Source organism: Perognathus longimembris, chromosome 6 (assembly GCF_023159225.1).
Source record: "Perognathus longimembris pacificus isolate PPM17 chromosome 6, ASM2315922v1, whole genome shotgun sequence".
NCBI lineage: Eukaryota > Metazoa > Chordata > Mammalia > Rodentia > Heteromyidae > Perognathus > Perognathus longimembris.
In genome coordinates, this window is record NC_063166.1 from 11,447,854 (window position 1) to 11,466,574 (window position 18,721).

The 18,721-nt window shown below is 47.7% G+C and overlaps 2 protein-coding genes across 3 annotated transcripts in view; one reads left to right on the forward strand and one right to left on the reverse strand.

Annotated features, from left to right (window-relative positions):
- Srpk1 (SRSF protein kinase 1) overlaps window positions 1-8,247 on the forward strand; it is a 42,682-nt gene extending 34,435 nt beyond the window's left edge. Inside the window, exons 16-17 of one of the 2 annotated variants that reach the window (XM_048347882.1) lie at window positions 818-998; window positions 7,484-8,247. In XM_048347882.1, coding sequence (XP_048203839.1) covers window positions 818-998; window positions 7,484-7,598 — 296 coding nt within the window. In that variant the 3' untranslated portion in view covers window positions 7,599-8,247. Of the gene's footprint in view, window positions 1-817; window positions 3,806-7,483 lie in introns of those variants that run through there. The other variant, XM_048347881.1, reaches the window with a different exon arrangement.
- Window positions 8,248-11,011: 2,764 nt separating this feature from the next.
- Lhfpl5 (LHFPL tetraspan subfamily member 5) lies at window positions 11,012-16,145 on the reverse strand. Its single transcript, XM_048349211.1, has 3 exons — window positions 15,725-16,145; window positions 11,855-12,112; window positions 11,012-11,052 (listed from the first exon to the last, which is right to left on the reverse strand). Exons 1-3 carry the CDS (start codon window positions 16,134-16,136, stop codon window positions 11,012-11,014), a joined length of 711 nt encoding a protein of 236 aa, XP_048205168.1. The 5' UTR covers window positions 16,137-16,145.
- Between the last annotated feature and the right edge of the window lie 2,576 nt (window positions 16,146-18,721).

Here is an 18,721-nt window from a genome sequence, read left to right on the forward strand (position 1 = left end):
CAGAGTGCTAGCTTTGAGCAAAAAGAAGCCAGGGACAGTGCTCAGGCCCTGAGTCCAAGCCCCAGGACTGGCCAAAAAAAAAAAAAAACCAAAGACTCATTTCTAGTCAAGGGTATAGCTCAGTAGATTACTTGTTTAGCATGTGTAGCATGTGCAAGGTCCAACCATCCCCAGCATGGTAGGGAATAAAAAGGGACACTTCAAAGAAACAATTAGCAAAGTGATGCTGCTGCTATGCCTGAAATCTAAGGTTGGGGGATTGTTCAAGTGGTGTAACGCACCCTCTTAGCAAGCAGAAGGTCCTGACTGAGTTCAGACCTCTGTACTGCCCCCTGCCCCATAAGGTTTTTTTTTTTTAATCTGAAATCTATAGCTTTTGTCCTAATTCCGTTGTTCTTATGCACGGATGACATGCCATCAGATATTTTGAATCAAAATGTGGTAGACTATTGAACCAGAAAAGGTACTAGCAAGTGATTGTTCATATGTCATGGACTGCCTCTGCACCCCATTGAGGCCATTGTAGACCTGTCTGTATGTGTATGACTTTGTGGGCATTTGGTGTTCATTTTAGTGAATAACTAGTTCTCCATAAAGTGTACTCATTTTGCTTGTGACAAACATCCCTCAGTAGGGAAGATCATATGAAAAACAGAGGCACTTCTTTTCAAGAGTAGAGAAGTGCCTTGTGAATGGAACATTAGATTCTGATTGCACATTTGGGGTCTACATTGATAGACTGACTGCTGGACTTCCACACAAGGATCTTGCCACATGTCAGTGTTGGTCAGTTTGTTTTGTACTGTCTTCACAACAGGTGACCTGAAGCACATTACGAAGCTGAAACCCTGGGGCCTCTTTGAGGTCCTAGTGGAGAAGTATGAGTGGTCTCAGGAAGAGGCAGCTGGCTTCACAGATTTCTTACTGCCCATGTTGGAGCTCATCCCTGAGAAGAGAGCCACTGCTGCCGAGTGTCTCCAGCATCCTTGGCTGAACTCGTAAGCCTCTAACCAGCCCTGCAGCAGAGATCACACACGGATCTTCAGCCCTCCTCTCTAAGCATTCCCCTCTGCCCTTTTCAGGGTGAAGCTCTTTCTTCAAGGGTTTCTAATTTTTTTTTCTTTATTATTAATATTTTTTTCAATCCAACATCTTCATTTGGGTTTGCTTACTTGACCATGTGGAAATCCACATAGCCATTAGGCATCCTAGGTGACTTCAGCTTTGGTTGGGCTCTGCCAAAGACTACCAAACTTAAAATACAGAACAGCCTTTCACGCTGTACCCCTGCCTTGCCATCAGGACATGTATAAATTATCAGCACCCTTTTTTTTGTTTGTTTAAAGAAAGAGGTTTGAAGATGTGTGAGTCCATCCTTTTTATTCTCTGACTCTAAGAGTCAATTTTTCTAGTGCATATCCTATTGCCAGCATGAGGATGAGGAGAGGGGAAGGGTGGTAATTCTGTGTCCAGCAGAAACATTAAACATGCTGTAGCCAGGCTCCATCATCTTCCTGGATTGTTTTCTATATTCACATTTGCCCTGCGACCTTTATGCTACTTTGTTTTTTAATGAATTGTAAAAACACCAGATTTGGGTACTATTTTATCACTGTTCAAAACACTGTCATAATCCTTTTATCCTTTAATAGCTCTTAAGATCCTGAAATCTTCAGTCTGATTTTTAATGTAAACAAAAACAGAACCATTGAATAATTTCTTGAGATCCTCAGGTGTTCTGCAAACATTCCTTTCTTGTGTATCTTCTGTACCCTAAGAGCAGTTGTTGTAACTGTTTTCCTTCCTGCTTGGCTGGCACTTTACTCATCCAACTTGAGTTATTCCCTATAGCAAAGAATCAGGTGACTAGGAAAAAGATCTGAATTTTGGAGGGGGTAAAAATTTTTCCCCATTAAAGGGGAAAATGTCCTAGGGTTCTGATTCTTTTCCAGATAGTTTTCTGCTTTTATATATAGCTTTTTCCTTAATTACCCAAATTTCTAGTCTTGAAGCAGTTTCTGTTTGTGGCTTTGATGTTCTCATTTTCTCAGAAACTTGAAACCCTGAATAAGAGAACCAAAGGGGGTGGGTGGGATGGCACATTGTTTTGTTGGCTTTTTTTTTTTTTTTTTTTTGCCCTTTTGTAAGATTAGATATTCTCTGCTGCTATTTCTTTGTACAATGTAAATTTTTAACTACGATTTTGGAATGACTGAAGTGTACTTGAGGCTTTTCTTTTCTTAATGCAAAAAGCATTAAGAGGATTGACCTCTCACAGACTTGCCCTAAACATTACAAAAGAGGGGCAGGATTGGGGTCATAGCCGCTTATTCACCATGGACCCGAGGGCCTGGGGATTGCAGCATTCTCCGGAAGCAGCTCTTTAATTTACAGAAAGCCAAGGAGGTGCAACTCGAGGTTCTACTGGAAAGCTACCGATGAAACTTGACTAGCCAGCCACCTTTGTGTGTGGGAGACGAATCACTTTCTGTCACTTATCCACAACAGTGACACAGGAAAAGTAGTGCCATTATGCAGCCCATGAGGCATAAACATACTATGAGAAATTGGCCAGCTATTCATCGGCTCCTTGACTGGTTACTCCTGAATTCAGACATGTTCCTGTAGAAAGAATTTTAAGTCAGGCTATCTATGCACCTAATCAAGAATAAGCAGATTGTATCAAGCAACGGCAGGGAAATCCTTCAGTAATTCTTACCCATTTGGGGTTTTCTACTGTATTTACATTTTCTAAAGCAATATCAGACTTACCTGAAATCTCTCCTACATTGTAAAATACAGTTGTGGAATTACAAGAAATCTGGTATTGGGTTGATGATCGGAAGTGAAATAACCAAAAATCCCATGAGCCAACACAGGTCTCATTTTTAAAATTGACATGACAGGAAATTTTAGAGGGGAGGAGATCCTTTCACTTCATTTTGGAACTGTTTTCCACTATCCAGAAGGGCTTTTGTCCCCATACTTGAGCCAGATAAGTCACGGTCTGGGAAGAGGCAGCTGTGGGACTCCACCTTCCTGGTAGTCTGTGTGCCTTTACTGAGCTTAGTCAGAATACTGGCCAGCTGCCATGATCTCACGAAAGGATTTCTATTTGCTCTTAGTTAAAAATAAAGCCCTGATCATTTTTTTATTCTTTCTACTGAGTGCATTGTCTGTTTTCTTTATAAATCTAGTACAATAAACAACTTATTTAATAACTGTTTCCAGAAATTTTGTTCACTTGTTGCCCAAGTTGGTCTGACCCAAGCAGTTAAAGGTCTGATTGAAATAATGCCTTTGAACTTAAATACACAGTGAAGCTGCAACTTGAACATTTGACATTTTTATATTTGAAATTCCATTTCTAGCTCTTTCATTTATTGTAAGATTAGCAAAATACATTTTAGGGAATTATGAGAATTTTTTCACAATTTGCCATAACATTTATACAATTACCTTCTCAAATTACAAACATGAAAAAAATGCCAAATACTTTTCTCACACTGATGGTCTGGCATACTGTACACTTTTACACACAGATTTTCATGCACTCTTAAGAATAAATCTTATAACTTCATTTGTTTCATTTCTAGTCTAGTATCTGTTTGTCCCCACCAATTTCCCCCCTCCAAAAAAGAGAATTTTAATCTGCATACTGGATTACTGGTTAAGTAAAAAACTTGTTTCAAGGAATTTTTATGAACATTATTTGACTAAATTACCCAGGTGCCTCTTGGTGTACTTCCTTGTTTGATAACTTGGGCAGAACTTGTTATACATTAAAGTTAACAATTTTTCTTTTTGTCTTTTTTTTTTTTTTTGCTTCATATGCCTGTCCAGGTATCAATACGATCTATATGTGGTAGTAGAGATTGAACTCAGGCGCTCTACCACTTGAGCAACACCCCCAGCTGCCTTAAGTTTTCAAGGTTGGAGTTAACCACATGCATATTATGCATTCATGTGCGTGCAACTAATCCAGGTTGTCCTTGTTTAAAAACAAGACTTGAAATCATATTCAGAAATTTTAACCAAGGGATGAGTGTCTCTGATAACTGTATGTAGTAGATGTCCAGTTTGATATATACCCACTACCAAGTTCATTATCATAATGTGTCCATGCCTTCCTTGCTTTTGATTTACGTGGGCTAAGGAGTGGTTGATCTTGGAATTAACTTTGTGGTATTCGTGTACTGTATAATCTTTTGCCTGGAGTCTGACCTGGCTGACTTTGAGGTTCTTAGAGAGCAGTGCATGTAGTGGGATAATATTCCTGGGGTTGAGTTGTAAAGGGGCTGGAAGCTGTTTGAACATCATCTGGCTGTCTTGCACTTTTAAGGAACCCTTCTTGGGAAGCAAGCTGCCACCTGAGGGGACCCATAAAAGGCCAACAGCCAGTGAATTGATCCCAGTCCCAACCACCTGTGCAAAACAGTGCTGCAAATAGCCACTGCTTGGGAAAGAAGCCAACATAATTGGAGCCCTGAGGCAAAGATACTTGGCTAAGTTTTGCTGTGATTCCCAATTATGGAAATGTTGACAAGTGTGTCATTCCACAGTTCTGTACCAGTACTAGGGTTTGAACTGGGCCTGGGCACTGTCCCTTTTTTTATTTTTTTCCTAAAGGCTTATGTTCTACCACTTGAGCCAGAGTTCCACTTCCAGCTTTTTGCTAAGTGGAGATCACACCAAGATCCTCAAACTCAGTGATTCTCCTAAGAAGGATTCCCTAAGTTGGTGGTGGCATTTGTGACATGGAGGTATTGCCAATGCTGAGGCTAACAGAAGATTCCCTTCTTAGTATTTTGAATGCAGAGCTCACCAGAAATGCCATCTATTCCTATCATGACTTGCATGTCAGTAAGCAGTTTCTGAAGCTGGTAGCCATTTCTGTGTTTCCAGTTCCCAAGGAGTCAAATTATTCTGGAGTTTTTAGATCCCATGGTTTGTCTTCACTCCTGTGGCAGAGGTTTTAGCATAGCAAGTGGAGCTCTGACTTCAATCCCCAGTGTGTGTTCTCTGCTGACTAAGCCATTGGAGATAGACTCACCAAGCCTTCTCATTTGCTGATTTGAGGGAATAAACCTGGGATAGCCCGTGAGTGAGCACCCCCACACACCACTCGGCTTCTGCCTTCCATGAAGGTCACTTCATTCTGCATCACCTCCAGAATGTTCTGTGCAGCAGGAGGTCTTGTCTCAGGAATATTAGCTTCTAATCCTAGAAAGAAAGGCTTGGGGCCGTAGGCCTGTAGTAGCCAGGGAAAGGAAAGAGCTTTCATCTCTCAGGAATTCAATTTCCTAATTTTCTGTTGTCTGGGAAGTGGATGACCTGTATTATAAAAAAAAAAAAATTTTTTTTTTCAAGATTCTAAAGTTTGACATGTTTTTAAACGCCAGTTTATAAAAATGCACCGTTTTACCATCAGTTCTACTGATATTTTGGATTTCTTCATTCATATTTGTGCTAGTATTTACTGTCCATCCCTTTACAGTCATTGCCAGTGATGGGAATATGGAGGTGTAATTGCTCTCTGAATCAATTATTTTGCTCCAGGGTGTATCATCAGACACAAGAAGATGTGATAGTGACACTAAACATCTAATAACCAAGGTCAAGTTTTAAAATACCAGTGATGTGGAAAATGAGACTTAAAAAAAGGGCACGGAGGGGCTGGGGGTGCAGGAGTAGCATTCCATGACTGTAATTTGAGCTAATCCAAAGGCAGAGACTTGGAGGATCATAGTTGGAGGCCAGCCCCAGGGGTGGGGGAGGGGGAGATTAGGTCCTGATCCTATCTTGAAGAAAGCAAGTTAATGCATGCACACCTGTGGTTCCAGCTACGTAGGGGGTGGAAGTAGGGTTGTGGTCCCAGGCCAGTCAGTGCAAATCAAAACACTAAGGAATGGGACTAGGGTGTGGAGTGGGAAGCTGGCGTTCCCACCTGCAATCTGAGCTACTCAGGAGGCTAAGATTCCAATTAACCACCAAAAGGAAAGGCTGGAAGCAGAACTGTGGCTCAAGTGGTAGAGCTGCCAGCCTTGAGCACAAAAGCTCAGGGAACACCCAACCCACAAGCTCCCACCCCCCCCAAAAAAAAGGCTAGGATGTGGCTCAAATGACAGTGCATGCCTAGAAAGTTAGTCTAGGGTCTCCTACCCACACAAAGTACCTCACAAAATGGCACATATAACTCAAACCTGTAATCCTAGTCTCTCAGGAGACAGATCTGAAAATAGTAGTTCAAAGCCAGGCTGGGTAGACAAATCTCAGAGATTCTTATCTGCATTTAACCAGCAAACACCCAGAAGTAGAGATGTAGCTCAAGTGATAGGGGGAGAGAGGGGACACTAAACTAGGGAGGAGGCCCTGAGTTCAAGCCCCAGTACCAGCACACAAAGGCTCCCACTGGGTGATACTTGGGAAGAAAAATTCCTTGCCTGGTGGTGGTCATGGGGCTTGAACTCGGGGCTTGGGCACTGTCCCTGAGCTCTGTTGCTCAAGGCTAGTACTCTACCACTTTGAGCCACAGTGCCACTTTCAGTTTTCTGGGCGTTCATTGGAGATAAGAGTCTCACAGACTTTCCTGCTGGGTTGGCTTTGAACTGCAGTCCGCACTCTCCTGAGTAGCTAGGATTACAGGCATGAACCACCAGTACCCAGCTTCTTTTCATTCTTAGTGGTCTTATAAAATCACATCTTTGGTAACTAAAAGACAAGAAGTTGATAAGCTTTGTTTCCTTTCCAGACATTAAAGCTATTTGATTCAGGTTGGGAATGTGGTTTAGTGGTAGAGTACTTGCCTAGCATGCATGAAGCCCTGGGTTCAATTCCTCAGCACCACATACACAGAAGAAGCTGGAAATGGTGTTGTGGCTCAAGTGGCAGAGTGCTAGCCTTGAGCAAAAAGAAGCCAGGGACCAGTGCCCAGGCCCTGAGTTCAAGCCCCAGGACTGGCAAAAAAAAAACAAAAAAAAAAACCTAGTTGATTCATTCTTTGCCACAGCTGTCAGGAAAGCTCAGCGCTAAACTTAATGCTCAGTGCAGTAATTCTCTTAGCCTTGCTTTCTTGCATTTGTTTCCTCTTTATAACTTCAATTTTATTAGGGTTTTTAGTATGCTTCTTATAAATCACTTAAAATTATTCCTGAAAATAACAGCCCAAATGGTAACAATGACAGCCTGTCCTCATTTACCAGGGCCTTAGAAAACAAGTGTTTATTTAAAATTATTTCTTCCTTCCTTGTTCTTTTTTCTGCATTGTAAAATTAAAATCTTCCTATTTTCTTCCCTCCTGCCCCTTTCTCCCCCACCCCCGCCCCTACAGGAACTCAGCCTGGAACTCTCTAACACATTCCTTCATTAGCTGGCACTCTACCTCCCGAGTCAGGCGGCCAACCCTCACATCTTCCTGTTTTCCCCCTAGAGAAGGTGCCACGTAGCACCTTCCCATAGAGGGTTGTTTCTTCTCTTTCCCCAGGCCCCATGGTTGCTTTGGGGTCCCTGTGGAGACAATCATCCGGCGGATTCAACAAAGGAAGATGAGAGACCAGCCTTTCCCAAGCTTGCAGAACACCCACCCTCCAAAGAAATGACTCACCATCCGGGCAGCCGCTTCCTTCAGACTTCCTCTGTCATGGAGAGAGAGAACACTATTTGTTATCAACCAAGCTTACTGTTACAGTAATTCCCCGCATAATACTCCATCTCCAAACTAGATCAGACTCTTCTAATTCCCTCTCAAGAAATCTTAGACTTTTCATTCATAACATGGATCAGCTTGTAATTCTGAATTGGATGCTTTCCTTCTTTATCAGACCATAAGTGCCACATTCAACTCCTTTATTCACTATTAAAGGTGTTGGTGGCTGGGAATGTGACTTAGTGACACAGTGCGTGCCTAGCATGCATGAAGCCCTCCCTGGGTTCGATTCCTCAGTACCACATACACAGAAAAGGCTATAAGTGGCGCTGTGGCTCAAGTGGCAGTGTTAGCCTTGAGCAAAAAGAAGCCAGAGACAGTGCTCAGGCCCTGAGTTCAAGCCCCAGGTTGGGCAAAAAAAAAAGTGTCGGTGGGCAACTGTAATTCAGTAATTGTTATATAAGTTGGACTGATGGGCAATATAAAAAGTGGAGATACTAGAGTCTTGAACTTCAACTTCTTAATGGAGAAGCAGGACTTTTTAATCTCTCAACATCAACACTTCATCCTGTTATGGTAAAATAAATCCTTACTAAAACTTCCACCTGTGAGACTCTTCTTTTTGTAAAACACCTTGAAATTCCTTTCATGCATGAATCTCAAGGACTTCTGATTTTTTTTTTTTTTTAAAGAGGAATTAAGGCTGGGGATATGGCCTAGTGGCAAGAGTGCTTGCCTCATAAACATGAAGCCCTAGGTTCGATTCCTCAGCACCACATATATAGAAAATGGCCAGAAGTGGCGCTGTGGCTCAAGTGGCAGAGTGCTAGACTTGAGCAAAAAGAAGCTCAGGGACAGTGCTCAGACCCCGAGTTCAAGCCCCAAGACTGGCAAAAAAATAAATAAATAAAATAATAAAAAAAATTACACTAATAATGAAAAAGAGGAATTAAAGAAAAAATATTTTTGCAACCCAGTATGGCTTTGATATAAATTAAATAATGGAAAATGCTGCCAGGTGTCAATGGCTTACACTTGTAATCCTAGCTACTCAGGAGGCTGAGATCTGTGGATTGTGGTTTGAAACCAGCCTGGGCAAGAAAGTCTGTGAGACTTCTGGGGGTGGGAGGCAGTCCTGGGGTTTGAACTCTGGACCTGAGCACTGTCCCTGGCTTCTTTTGCTCAAGGCTAGCACTCAACCACTTGAGCCACAGCGCCACTTCGGGCTTTTTCTGTTCATGTGATACTCAGGAATTAAACCCAGAGTTTCATGCGTGCTAGGCCTGTGCTTTACCACTAAGCCACATTCCCAGCCCTAAGTGTTCCACTTTCTAACCACTCATCAACACTTCTGATTATAGCCATCCTACTGGGTGTCAAGTTGTATTGTACTGTGGTTTGATTGGCATCTTTCTAATAACAATATTGAGGATCTTTTCATCTGCTAATTGATCATGTGTACATCTTCTTTAGAGAAATGTTTGTTCAAATGTGTTGTCAGTTGGCTAAAGGCCAGGTACCAATGGCTCACGCCTGTAATCCTAGCTACTAAGGAGGATGAGATCCGAGGGTCGAGGATCGTGACTCCAAGCCAGCCCAAGTAGGAAAGTCTGTAAGATTCGTTGTGTTGTCCCTGAGCTTCTATGAGACTCTCATCTCCAATTAACCACCAGAAAATAGGAAGTGGAGCTGTGGCTCAGAGTGGTAGAGTGCTAGCCTTGAGCACAAAGCTCAGGGAAAGCACCCAGGAACAGAAGAAAAAGAAAAAATAAATAAAGGCCAGTGCCAATGGCTCATGTCTGTAATCCTAGGTACTCAGGAGACTGAGATCTGAGAAGCACAGTTTGAAGCCAGCCTGGGCAGTAAAGCCTGTGAGACTCCTATCTCCATTAAACTATTAAAAAAAGAAGTAGAGCCGGTGGCTCAAGTGGGAGAGTGCTAGGCCTGAGCAAAAATGCTCAGGAGCAGGGCCCAAGCTCTGATTTCAAGCCCCAGGACCAGCAAAAAGAAAAAGACTTGGCCACAAATGTGTGCGGTTATTTCTGAACTCTCCCACCTAGTCCACTGTACGCCTATCTTATGCAGTACCACTCTGCCTTCATCACTTCAGTTGTGTAGTAAGTTTTGAAAGTAGAACCTGTGAATCCTCCAGTGTTTTCCTTCCTGTTCTGAGTCCTTTGTGTTTCCATATGTATTTTAGGATCAGCTTGTCAGTGTCCACAAGAAGACAGATGAGAGTACAGTGAGAATTGCTACAAATCTGTAGAGAAATGTAGGAAGTATTTCCACCTCCACAATATTAAGTCTTCCCATCCATGAACATGGGGTGTCCTTCCACTTAGGTAGGTATTTAATGTTTTTTTTTTGTTGTTGTTGTTGTTTTGCCAGTCCTGGGCCTTGGACTCAGGACCTGAGCACTGTCCCTGGCTTCTTTTTGCTCAAGGCTAGCACTCTGCCACTTGAGCCACAGCGCCACTTCTGGCCGTTTTCTATATATGTGGTGCTGGGAAATCGAACCCAGGGCTTCATGTATATAAGGAAGGCGCTCTTGCCACTAGGCCATATTCCCAGCCCCGGTATTTAATGTTTTTCAACATATTTACAAAACATTTTCACTGGACAATGTGCTGGTTTTGCAGAATGTCAACAGAATCCTCAACTCCCAGCTAAGAACAATCCCTATGGACAAACGTCAGCCCTTCACATAGAAGCGGCTTCACAAACAGCCATTTTCTTTCCTTTTAGGAAGGACTGGGGTCCTCAGAACCCCTCTGAGCCAGGAGCTACTCCTGTAGTTAGCTGCGAAGGAAAGAAATCTCCCTCTTGTCTCCTCCTTAGCACAGCTCTTTCTAGTAATCTGCATTTCTACCTTTACCAAATGGCAGGTGTGTGCGTTTCTCTTTATCCACTCTGAGAGAAAGGCAAAATGTGTGAGATTACCTGTACCAAAGTGGACCACAGACTCAGTGACAGAAGACCTGAATTTCTAAGCTCTGCGTGCGTGTGTGTGTGTGTGTGTGTGTGTGTGTGTGTGAATAAATCATGGGGCTTGAACTCAGGGCCTGGGTGCTGTCCTTGAGCTTTTTTGCACAAGGCCAGCATCCTACCACTTTGAGCCACAGCATCACTTCTAGTTTTCTGGTAGTTAATTGGAGATAAGAGTCTCACAGACTTTCCTGCTCAGGCTGGCTTTGAACCATGATCCACAGATTTCAGTCTCCTGGGTAGCTAGGATTACAGGCATGAGCCACCAGACCCTGGTTCTTCTTTGCCTTTCTGAGAGCCTCTGGGTAAGTTCTCCCTGGCTTTCATGTGGACCCTGTCCTTGGGCATAAGGTACAAGGGAATTTGGCTCTTTCTCCTGGTTTAGGTCTGGTTTTGACTGATATGAAAGGAGGCTGCAGACCCTTGAAGTGCAGCAGACGCTAAGTGGTGATCACCTGCCACTACTTAGGGACTTTTCAGAAATGAGACCAGCTTTGCTCCCTGATCAGATGATATTTGCATCTGAAAAAGTCCCTCAGGACATGGGCTGGGAAGGTGGCTTGGCGTAGAGTGCTTGCCTAGCATGCATGAAGCCTTGGGTTCGATTCCTCGGTACTACATAAACAGAAAGAGTAAGTGCGCTGTGGCTCAAGCGGTAGCCCAGGCCCTGAGTTCAAGCTCAGGAGTGGCAAAAGAAAAGGTCCCTCAAGACAGACCAGAGACAAGTTTAATGAGAGCCAGAAGCACAGGAAAGAGGAGATCACGACAAGCAGTCAGGGAAGGTGCCACAAGATTCCAGAAGGTTCCACAAGACTCAAGACCTTGTGGATCGGCTGGAAACGAGCGGCAGGTAGGATGAGGATGAGAGCACACACAGGCAGGATGGACGCCAGGCTTCCGGCGCCAGCAGCTCCCTTTCAGAAGAGCATTGGCCTGCCCTCCTCCTCCGCTCCCCCTAGCCCAGCATCCCTTCAAGATGCAGTGCGTCCTAGGCTGGGTCAGGGCTCTCCTCCCTGTAGTTTCTGAGAGACTCGGGGGTGAGGGACACCCCTGCCTCACTGCTAGCCTCTGCCCTGCAGGCCTCCCACCATCTCATCACCAGCCATCTCTCAACCCTCCGCTGGCCTCTACCCACAGGACCAAGGCCGGGCCAGATTAGCTTCGGCATCTCCAGCTCAGGGAACCCAAGCTCCCAGGAATGGCTGAGCCGAGCCCCCAGCCCACCTCCCCACACCAGCAGTTCACCTTTGCCATCGGCGGTGTAGTCATCCGGGAGGAGCTTGTCCTGCCGGTAGCCCAACACGAAGGCCAGGAAGGAGAGGATGAGCGCGTCCCCGATGCTGAGGATGGCCAGCATGAAGGCCCAGCGGATGGTGCAGTGGCCCAGCGTGTACTTGCCCGTCTGCTCCCCACACATGCGCCGCACCTCGCTTGAGTCCCAGCCATCCGGGTAGACCAGGCAGCCAATCATCAGGCCTGTGGCTGAAGGGGGAGAAAGAGGGAAGTCGACATGATGTTCTACGGGGGTTGGGGGCCAGGCTCCAAAAGCTGGAGCCAGGGACCAAGGGCAGAGGAAGAGACTGAGCTCTTTAGCTATAGTAGCACCTGCCCTGTACCACGTGGTCCTTATCTGGTCCTCATTGAACCCAACAAGGAGCTGTCCACTCTCATTCCAAAGCCAGATCCCATCCCAGAGACCTCATCATGCTAAGATGAGCATCTGTTCCCATTTCAACCTCTCAGTGCCAGTACAAAGCTTAACCATGGGACCTACATGTTGGTCATGGGACTTGAACTCAGGGCCTGGGTGCTATCCCTGAGCTGTCTTTGTGCCCAAGATTAGCGCTCTACCACTTGAGCCACAGCGACACACTCAGTTTTTTAATGGCTAATTGGAGATAAGGGTCTCATGGGGGCTGGGAATGTGGCTCAGCAGTAGAGGTAGAGTGCTTGCCTAGCATGCATGATGGCCTGGGTTCGATTCCTTAGTACCACATAAACAGAAAAAAAAAATGGAAGTGGTGCTGTGGCTCAAAAGGTAGAGTGCTAGTCTTGAGCAAAAAGAAGCCAGGGCAGGGACAGTGCTCAGGCCCTGAGTCCAAGCCCCAGGACTGGCAGATAGAGAGAGAGGAGAGAGACAGACAGACAGACAGACAGACAGAGACAGAGAGACTCACGGGGACTTTTCTGCCCAGGCTGGCTTCAAACTGTGATCCTCAGATCTCAGCCTCCTGATTAGCTAGGATTACAGGTGTGAACCACAGGTGCTTGGCACTCCAGTAGCTTTGATTTAGTGATTACAGGAAGACTTTTCAGTGTCTTCTCCAGCTTCATTCATGAAACTTCCACACCAGCAAACAAGTTTCCTCCTCTAGCAACCCTGTACAGCATTGTACAACTACCTATATCCTATATATTCTTGACTTTAAGAATCTTCTGTTAGAGAACCCCTAGAATGCAGCATTCCCAGTTTAATGAGTGATTCTGGTGGGAGCTCAGCCTGGAATGTCAGCCGGAATTGGAAGGCAGGCTCATGAGGTTTCAGATGAGGTCAAGGACTCTGCTCAGAATGAGACAAGAGGCCACTTGGACAGCCTAGGGAACTGAGCGAGTGGCAGGGAATGTTGTCTCAAAGAATTTGTCTGCATTTTTGTCCCTGTCCTGAGACTTTGAGGGAGGCTGATCTGGTGGAGGAAATTTCAAGACAGCTCAGCATTCAGGCTATGGACCACATAAATCTACTCTTAGCAAGATTCACAGTTAGAATAGGAAGCAAGAAAACTGAGAAGAAAGATCTGAAATATATATAATTTGTTCTGAAAAGCCTATGTAAAGTTGATGCTTTTGAAGACATGATTTCTGAAGGGATTGGTGCCATTGAAAAGAAGTCAAAGGCCAGGTACCAGAGGCTCACATCTGTAATCCTAGCAGCTACTGGGAGGCTGAGACCTGAGGATCGAGGTTCAATGTCAGCCCAGGCAGAAAAGTCCATGAGACTCTTATCTCCAATGAACCACCAGAAAACCAGAAGTGGCACTGTGGCTCAAAGTGGTAGGGCACTAGCCTTGAGTGAAAAAGCTTAAGGACAGTGCCCAGGCCTTGAGTTCAAGCCCCATGACAAGAAAGGAGGAGGAGGAAGAAGAGGAGGAGGAGGAGGAGGAGGAGGAGGAGGAGGAGGAGGAGGAGGAGGAGGAGGAGGAGGAGAAGTAGGAGGAGGAAGAGGAGGAAGAAGGAGGAGGAGGAGGAAGAGGAAGAAGAAGTATAAAGGTCTCTGAGAGTGTAGCTGCTCTGAGTACTGAGGAAGGAAGGAAGGATATTTAAAAACTTACTAGGCACAGGTGGCTACCACCTGTAATCCTAGCTACTCATCAATGTTTCATGGGATGGCACCTGGTCCCCTCTGTTATCGATGTCTCCAACTCTGTGACCTAGATAAGTCTGATATCAATGGTCTGGTGATCCCTCCCCCACCCAGGCTTTCCGGGCACTGCCTGATCAGCACAGGACACTTGTTGCAGGATGTTGGGGTGTGTGTGTGTGTGTGTGTGTGTGTGTGTGTGTGTGTGTGTGTGTGTGTAGGAGACAGCGCTGAGCAGGAGAGAAGGAGTATGTGTCCCCAGCACCACATAGCCCCGACATGGAGGACCAGCTGGCAAATGTAACCACCCATCTGAAGGTTCTTTGGCACCAAGCTGCTAGATCTTCATTCCCAATTCTTTCCTAACATTTCTGCCCCGTGCCTTTCTCCCCACTGCCCACCAGTAGTCACACCCTCTTCCCTGCCCCAGATTCCCCTTTATCGGGTGAAGAGATGTCAGAGGAGATGGAGATTACTGGAGATTTTGGCAGAGCATCTCCAGGTAGTAAGTAGGAAAGTATTTTGTAAATCATTATACTATGTAAAGGTGGGCCTCAATAAAATATCTCTGAGATTCATCTCACTTCTTGGGACCTACTACCTTCATTCTTTTTTTAAAATTTAATTTTATTGGGGCTGGGGATATAGCCTCGTGGCAAGAGTGCCTGCCTCGGATACACGAGGCCCTAGGTTCGATTCCCCAGCACCACATATACAGAAAACGGCCAGAAGCGGCGCTGTGGCTCAAGTGGCAGAGTGCTAGCCTTGAGCGGGAAGAAGCCAGGGACAGTGCTCAGGCCCTGAGTCCAAGGCCCAGGCCAAAAAAAAATAATAATAATAATTTTATTGTCTAGGTGATGAACAGAGGGGTCAGTTACATACGTAAGGTAGTGAGTACATTTCTTGACAAACTTGTTACCTCCCTACCTTCATTCTTGTAGGATGTCAGTTGCCAGGAGATTGGCTATAATTTTGGCCAACTTGAACATCTCTCTCAGCCCCCGATTTCTCATCTGTGGCTGAGGGCAGAGTTAACTGGGTTCCCTCCAACTGCAGTCTTGAGTCTGTGTGGTTGGTATTTAGATTCCTGTTTTATTCCTCATAAGAAACATCACCTGGGCTGGGAATGTGGCTTAGTGGTAGAGTGCTTGCTTAGCATGCATGAAGCCCTGGGTTCAATTCCTCAGCACCACACACAGAAAAAGCCGGAAATGGTGTTGAGGCTCAAGTGGTAGAGCGCTAGTCTTGGGCAAAAGAAGTCGGGGACAGTGCCCAGGCCCTGAGTTCAAGCCCCAGGACTGGAAAAAAAAAAAAAAGGAAGGGAGGGAGGGAGGGAGGAAACGAAGGATTGAAGGATAGGGATCTGGTCACTGCTAAAGGAGAAAGAACCAACGCTGAGAAGTGAAAGCTGAGGGCATCTAGAATGTTCATGTCCGTCACTATTTGGTCCTAAGGTTGGGTCCTATTCCGCCACACCCTTCCAGCAACCTCTAGTGTGGCGGCCTGGGTGTTCGGACACCAGATTTCTTTCTTCCCCTAGAGGCTATGCGCTTCTGAGAAGTCGCCTCTCTGGCTCAGTAACTTTGTAACGCCAGTGGGTGCAACAGTTCCATCTCAGCTTTCCTAAGATTCGGCTCCAGTGTTCTTCCGAGCTCTGAGAAGAAGACACAGAGCTTCCACAGCGGATGGGCCGGGCCGCCTGTGGCGTGGCCCGCCTTCCCACCGAGCCCGCTCACCTGCAGCCAGCTGCATCCACGCGCAGATCTTGTAGACCGTGGCGGTGTTGCAGATGAAGAACAAGCTGAAGCAGATGATGGAGCCGATGATGAGGAACATGGCCAAGGCGATGAAGAACATGGCTGTCTTGAAGGCTCTGGAGGGGATGGAGGAGAAGTCCAGGGGTCCGCCCTTGCAGATGAGCTCGGAGGACAGCACGTTGCCCACGCAGTAGGAGAAGAGGCCGAAGTAGCCGGCCTGCGGCGTGCTCACGCTGTCGCCGATCCAGTAGGGCTGGATGAAGAGGGCCATGACCAGCACCGAGAAGCAGATGGTGAGCGTGCCCCACATCACGCCCACGGCGCGCGAGTTCCGCACGTAGTTGGTGTGGTAGATCTTGGCGGCCTCCTGGGCCGGCAGCAACTTCACCATGGTGGGGACGGCTGGGCGGCTGGGCGGGCTTCGGGGACGGAGGCCCGCGCGTGGGTCCTCCTCCGCGGGGTCAGGCCCGGGGTGAGGGCGCCTCCACGGCAGGGAGACAACCGTGGCTCGGCCAAGGGCAGCGCTCCATCCGCCCTGTGCGCGGTCGCCGGGCCGGGGGGGGGGGGACTCCCAAGCCGGCTGGAGCCGCCCTGACCCCGTCCCCCCCGGCCCCGCCCGCTCGGAGCTGGAGCCCCGCCCCTCGCCGCCCCGCCCCTCGCCGCCCGCCCCGCCCCTCCGCTACTTTCAGCACCGTGGCCAGCGTCCTGGGGCGTGGCTTGGAGAGGGCGTGGCTTCCGGAGGGGCGGGATGGCCGCTGGGGAGCGGGAATGGGGGGGTTGGAGGTGGGACTTGGGCAGAGGGCGGGACTAAGAGAGGGCGGGATGGACGCTAGGGAGCGGGATGGGGGGGGGGAGGGCGGGCCCTAGTAAAGGGGGGTTGTGGAGGGAGGGACTGCGGGGGAGGGGAGGCGGGACCCGGTCAGGAGCGGGGCTGATAGTGGGAGGGGCGGCCGCTGGGGAGGGAGACTGGGGGAAGGGGGCGGGACTCGGGGTAGGGGGCCCAGACTGGGGGGCGGGGCGAGACCCGGATAAGGGGCGGGACTAGGGGAACAATAAAACCGCCCGCTCTGGTTGTTCTGTTTGTTTGTTTTTAGCGGATCCCCACCGCACCCTCCCCGGCTCTCTCCCTGGTCCCTCGCCCTCCACACCCCCCGCACCCCTCCCCGGCTCCCCGGTCACGGCCTTGAGCCCCCAGTTCCCACTCCTCAGGCCGCTCCTTCCGTTAGCTTAGTGGCTGTTGAGAGCCGCGCGCGCTCCGCCTGCCATGGTTCTAAGCAGGAGCCAGAGATGGAAAGGACGGGACCCGCCGCCCCGCCCGAGGCTCACGCCTGTCCTCCCGGCTACTCAGGAGGCTGAGATCTGAGGACCGAGGTTCAAAGCCAGCCCGGGCAGGGAAGTCAGTGAAATGATTTCCAATTAACCACCATGACATAGCAAGTGGAGCTGTGGCTCAACTGGTGGAGCGCTAGCCTTGGGCACCAAAAGCTCAGGGACAGCACCCAGACCCGGAGTTCAAGCCACAGGATTTGCGCGCGCGCGCGCGCACACACACACACACACACACACACCACACCACACACACGTTACAAATTATACTTTAATATTCAAATGATTATTGTGGCAGAGCCTCCGATCGTGACCACCAGGGGGCGGTATGAAGCTGAGCCACCGATAGGGCAGGTTAAGAGTATGAGAGCTCAAGAAATGCCTGGATTGACTCTGGTGGCTATGTCCAAAAAGGGAGGGGGGGTGGGGGATTAATGGGCAGAATATCTGATGCAAGGCTTCAGCCACTCAACACTGGGTGGGGGGGCAAGTATCTCAGGGGGATGAACAGGATAAGTAATCCCAATGGGCAGAGATGCTAGTTTGGCTTTTTCACTCAAGGAAGGCCCTCTACCTCTTGATCCAGGCTGCTACTTCTGGCTTTTTGGTAGCTAATTGGAGATAAGAGCCTCATGGGCTGGCTTCAAACTGTGATCCTCGGATCTCAGCCTCCTAAGTAGCAAGGATTACAGATGTGGATGTGAACCAACCACACCCTGCAAGTTTCCGCTTTGAGACCAGGACTTACTGTGCTGCCCAAGCTGGCCCAAACTCTTGGGCTCAAGAGGTCCTCCTGCCTCGGCCTCCATGTGTTCAAATGGCAGCATACACCACCATGCCCAGGAGCCCGTGGAGAATTTGAATATTGAGTGGATTTCCGGCCGGCTCTATGACTGTACTTTTCACACATCTGACCAAGAAGAGCCTTGGTTTTTTTTCCTTCTTTTCTGTTTTGCTGGTCCTGGAGCTTGAACTCAGGCTCTGTCCCTGAGCCTCTCTGTGCTAAGGTTACCCCTTGAGTCACAACACTACTTCCAGCAGTTTATTGGAGATAAGAGTCTCACAGAGGGGCTGGGGATATGGCCTAGTGGCAAGAGTGCTTGCCTCCTATATATGAGGCCCTGGGTTCAATTCCCCAGCACCACATATACAGAAAATGGCCAGAAGGGGTGCTGTGGCTCAAGTGACAGAGTGCTAGCCTTGAGCAAAAAGAAGCCAGGGACAGTGCTCAGGCCCTGAGCCCAGGTCCCAGGACTGGCCAAAAAAAAAAAAGAGTCTCACAGACTCTCCTGCCTGGGCTGGTTTCCAACCTCAATCAGATCTCAGCCTCCTGAGTTGCTAGGATTATAAGTATGAGCTACCAGCACCCAGCTCACAGATAGATTTTTACATTTATCATGTCACATCAGGACTTCAGACAATTCCAACAGCCAGGAGGCGTCTCTTTCCTGGAGTGACTGCTCTTCCTCCAGCTGGTAGAGCCATAATGCGGTCCTGCTCACTGCCCCTGGGCAGTCCTGGCTGCATGTCTTGCTCCATACCGTGTCTGTGAGGCTGATGCCCACGCGTGCATGACCTCAGTTTCAGTGTGAGTGGACCATCCCAACACAGAACCCTCCTCAGAAATTGGAGGAGAGGTGGTTAAACCTT

Bases quoted from the DNA above. Each gene is read 5' to 3' on its own strand.
- Lhfpl5 (XM_048349211.1), bottom strand. From the start codon at position 16,136: ATGGTGAAGTTGCTGCCGGCCCAGGAGGCCGCCAAGATCTACCACACC. The intron at 12,113-15,724 runs GTGAGCGGGCTC...CTCCCCCTTCAG, and splicing joins GTGGATGCAGCTGGCTGCAG to CCACAGGCCTGATGATTGGC. The intron at 11,053-11,854 runs GTGGGCTGGGGG...CTGCACTTCAAG, and splicing joins TGAACTGCTGGTGTGGGGAG to GGTCTGCAGCCTCCTTTCAT.